Source organism: Cherax quadricarinatus, chromosome 22, assembly GCF_038502225.1.
Source record: "Cherax quadricarinatus isolate ZL_2023a chromosome 22, ASM3850222v1, whole genome shotgun sequence".
Lineage (NCBI taxonomy): Eukaryota > Metazoa > Arthropoda > Malacostraca > Decapoda > Parastacidae > Cherax > Cherax quadricarinatus.
Genome location: NC_091313.1, coordinates 22,001,340 through 22,005,018, shown reverse-complemented (window position 1 = coordinate 22,005,018; position 3,679 = coordinate 22,001,340). Strand labels below are relative to the sequence as shown.

The following is a 3,679-nucleotide window of genomic DNA, read 5'->3' as shown; positions in this document are numbered from 1 at the left end:
TGACAAAAGTGTCACTTGCGACCCAAATAAATTCCGTATTTGAAAGCTCCCCACGATTCTGTAAGTGACCTTGAATGTGGATTACATAGTCACTGCATTGGTTGGTTTGACCTTGAAGTGTCAGGCCTGATTATGCGCCATCTTTAAAGTCAATATGTGGGAATGAATGAGCACAGGAATATCCAGTGCAATATTGATATCATTATCTTTGTGGGTTTAAAAAAAAAGGGAGGGGGGCGAGTGTTTTGGTCCCACATTATCTCCCAGAATGTTGACTTTGGCACCAGAGCAGATTATTCCCCGTTCTTAGGTAGCTCTGGTTGTCTGCGTTTCGCGCTTCTTTTTGATAATAACAATAAAGTAGTTTAGTTTCACTTTGATAGGTATTATTTATGCTTGTTTAACGCACCTCCTGGATAGCGTGGGAGATTGGTATCAAATATGTTGCTTGCATTCTTTTAAAATATAAACTTCATTTTATAGTTTTAAATTATCCTAGACAAATATAGTAAGTTCGTACATCATGTGCTACGAGTGTCAACAAAGAGAGGTATTTCAGCTCCTTTGTGTATCGTTGGCGACTTCGTAGTGTAACAATATTTTTATTTATATCTTCATATTGATATCGCTTACGGATAACAATATATTATTTAGGTCGATGTCGTTTATATTCATAGTTGTAATTTTGATTAATATGTTCTTTAAATATTTAGACTACTTTATATTTCGTCTTCGCACTAAAATTAATGGCCACGCATGATTCTTTGTCTTGACGTGGACGTCACACACCTTTCTCATCGTACAATATTTTCAGGAATAAATTATATAGTTGGTTTTACTTGTTAGTTTATCAGTGTGTTAGTTTTTAAATAAAATATTACTTTGAAACAGTTTAGTGTTTGTGAAAAGTTTTGATAGTGCTGTAGAAGCTACTTTTGTGAATCAGAAATTGTATGGATCTGTAGTGTTTGATGCAGAGGGTTATCTGATGGCGATATAACCTATATGCATTGTGATATAGTATAAGAGTAGACAGGAAAAATTACTCTAATCAAAAATAACCTTACTTGAAAATCAAATGTTAGTGCATTAGTAAACGTAAGTCGAAAAGATTGTTCTTACAGTAGAACATTGCGTAAGATTATGCATAGGCTATAACATTAGCAAAGAAACCTTACACCGAGTGAGCGTACACGCTAGTGTAGTGTCACTAGTGGGAGGAACGTTTTTACTAGTGTGTAGAAGAGTTGGGTCACCATGTTATTGTACGCTCGTAAGAAGTTCCTGCGTGATGAGCGTGTGCTGCAGCTTGTTCTGCTGCTGAGCCTGCTCCGTGGTGATCCCGACACCCTGCTAGGCCCCGGGGGCGGCTCACCACTAGCTGACCTCCCCCATGACCTCATCCTGGGTTCATCACTGGGCCACGCACGCCCCTCCTCACCCGTCATCATCGGCGCCGAGCTTCATCCCAAAAGCCTGGATCGCATCCTTGCGGACTACCAGCGTTCCGTCTTGGATGATCTGCACGCCTTGGGTCGCTACACGTCGCAGCAACAGGCGCACGTCCGCGACGTGCAGGCATACCTGCTTAACTCACACACCTCCCTCCCTTCCCCGTCCACCGCCGACACACCCGATCACCACCACCAGCCACCTACCTCGCCGCCTACCCAGCCCAATCACCTCTTGCCTGACCCACCACCACCAGACTACAACCTCTCTGATGACCTCACCCCGGAGGTTAGTTACTTTTTTAGGGTTCTCACCAGTGTGACTCCACTGTGATATATCTCATAAAGTTAAGAGTTTTTCGGTATAAATTTACTTTGAGTTTTAAATAGTGCACGGTAGACAGCCTTCAGAACTATTGATATTTTTCATTTAAACATTGGTTTATGTTAATTGTGTAGGACCGCCTTATTTTGTATGTTTTTGTAGTGCAACTCGCATTCTATAATATAATACTGAATTAGGTTATTCCATGTCAAATTGATTTGCTGGTTGGGAGTTTAGCTGGTTTGGAGACTGCCTAATTATATATCAATACCACTTGTTTCATGGTTTCATTGCTATATATATATATAGGGAGGTACCACCTCTAGAACTGTCATGGGGACCCTCATCCTCAGAGAAAAGAATAAACTTGCTTCAGGGAAAACTCAAGGTTTTCCCTGAAGCTGTTTGAGAATTTTCTCCTACCACCCCCTATATTTCAAGTATGTTTTAAAGACACACACACACACACACACACACACACACACACACATATATATATATATATATATATATATATATATATATATATATATATATATATATATATATATATATATATATATATATATAAAATGGGGTCCACCTCTGGTGTAAATTGTGGGACCCATAACCTCGGAGAAGTGGATAAAAAGGCTTCAAGGAAGAATATTTGGATTTCTTCCTGAAGCCATTTGATTATTCTACTTCCCCTACCACCCCCATCTTTTTATTATTTTTTGCCAATAGGTATATTTTATTACATAAAATGGTACAAAAGATATGAGATACATTGTTAATATAAAGATGGGATATACAATACATGAGGTGTGAGAGATACATGTTTAGTACATATTGTTACGTGTTTGTCACTGATTATAATGGGAAAATCTCATCCAACTCCTCAGAGCTGGGGCGCGTGCCCAAAATACAGCAGGCATTACCCCTCTGAACAGCAGCGCTGAGCCGCTGGAATAGAAAACTAGCTGCCGTGGGATCCCTAGTTACCCTGATGAGTCTTTTGCCTAGCTCCTTATGGAACTTAGATGCACTTTTTCCCTATGAGCCAAGGGTCTCCGAGCCTATGGGAACAAACATGTAATGATGGGCAAGTTCTCAGTATTTTCTTGGCTTATGGGACTCCCTGAAGCTGCCAGCTGCCACTCCTTCCTCCCTGGTGTATTGGAGTTAGGTATCAGCCAAGGTAGATGCACGCACGCACACACACACACACACACACACACACACACACACACACACACACACACACACACACACACACACACACACACACACACACACACACACACACACATCAACCAGATAACTGCTGCAGCATATGGGCGCCTGGCAAACCTGAGATTAGCATTCCGATATCTAAGTAAGGAATCTTTCAAGACATACACCGTGTACGTCAGGCCCATACTGGAGTATGCGGCACCAGTTTGGAACCGCACCGGGTCACGCACGTTAAGAAATTAGAGAAAGTGCAAAGGTTTGCGACAAGGTTAATTCCAGAGCTAAGGGGAATGTCCTGTGAAGAAAGGTTGAGGGAAATCGGCCTGACGACACTGGAGGACAGGAGGGATAGGGGAGACAGGGATGTTAGGAAGCAGTTCTTCAGTCATAGAGTGGTCAGTAAGTGGAACAGTCTGGCGAGCGATGTAGTGGAGGCAGGAACCATACATAGCTATTTAAGACGAGGTATGATAAAGCTCATGGAGCAGGGAGAGAGAGGACCTAGTAGCGTTAAGTGAAGAGGTGGGGTCAGGAGCTGAGTCTCGACCCCTGCAACTACAATTAGGTGAGTACACACACACGCACACGCACACACACACGCACACACACACGCACACACACACACGCACACACACACACGCACACACACACACGCACACACACACGCACACACACACACGCGCACACG

The 3,679-nt window shown here is 42.4% G+C and overlaps 1 protein-coding gene across 4 annotated transcripts in view; it reads left to right on the top strand.

The window, feature by feature from the left end:
- Window positions 1-698: 698 nt before the first annotated feature.
- The window catches only part of LOC128689739 (endoplasmic reticulum membrane sensor NFE2L1), a 411,774-nt gene continuing 408,793 nt past the window's right edge, over window positions 699-3,679 (top strand). Inside the window, exon 1 of one of the 4 annotated variants that reach the window (XM_070087538.1) lies at window positions 699-1,740. In XM_070087538.1, the coding sequence (XP_069943639.1) occupies window positions 1,258-1,740 (483 nt within the window). In that variant the 5' untranslated portion in view covers window positions 699-1,257. The remainder of the gene's footprint in view (window positions 1,741-3,679) is intronic. The other 3 variants (XM_070087540.1, XM_070087539.1, XM_070087541.1) reach the window with 3 other exon arrangements.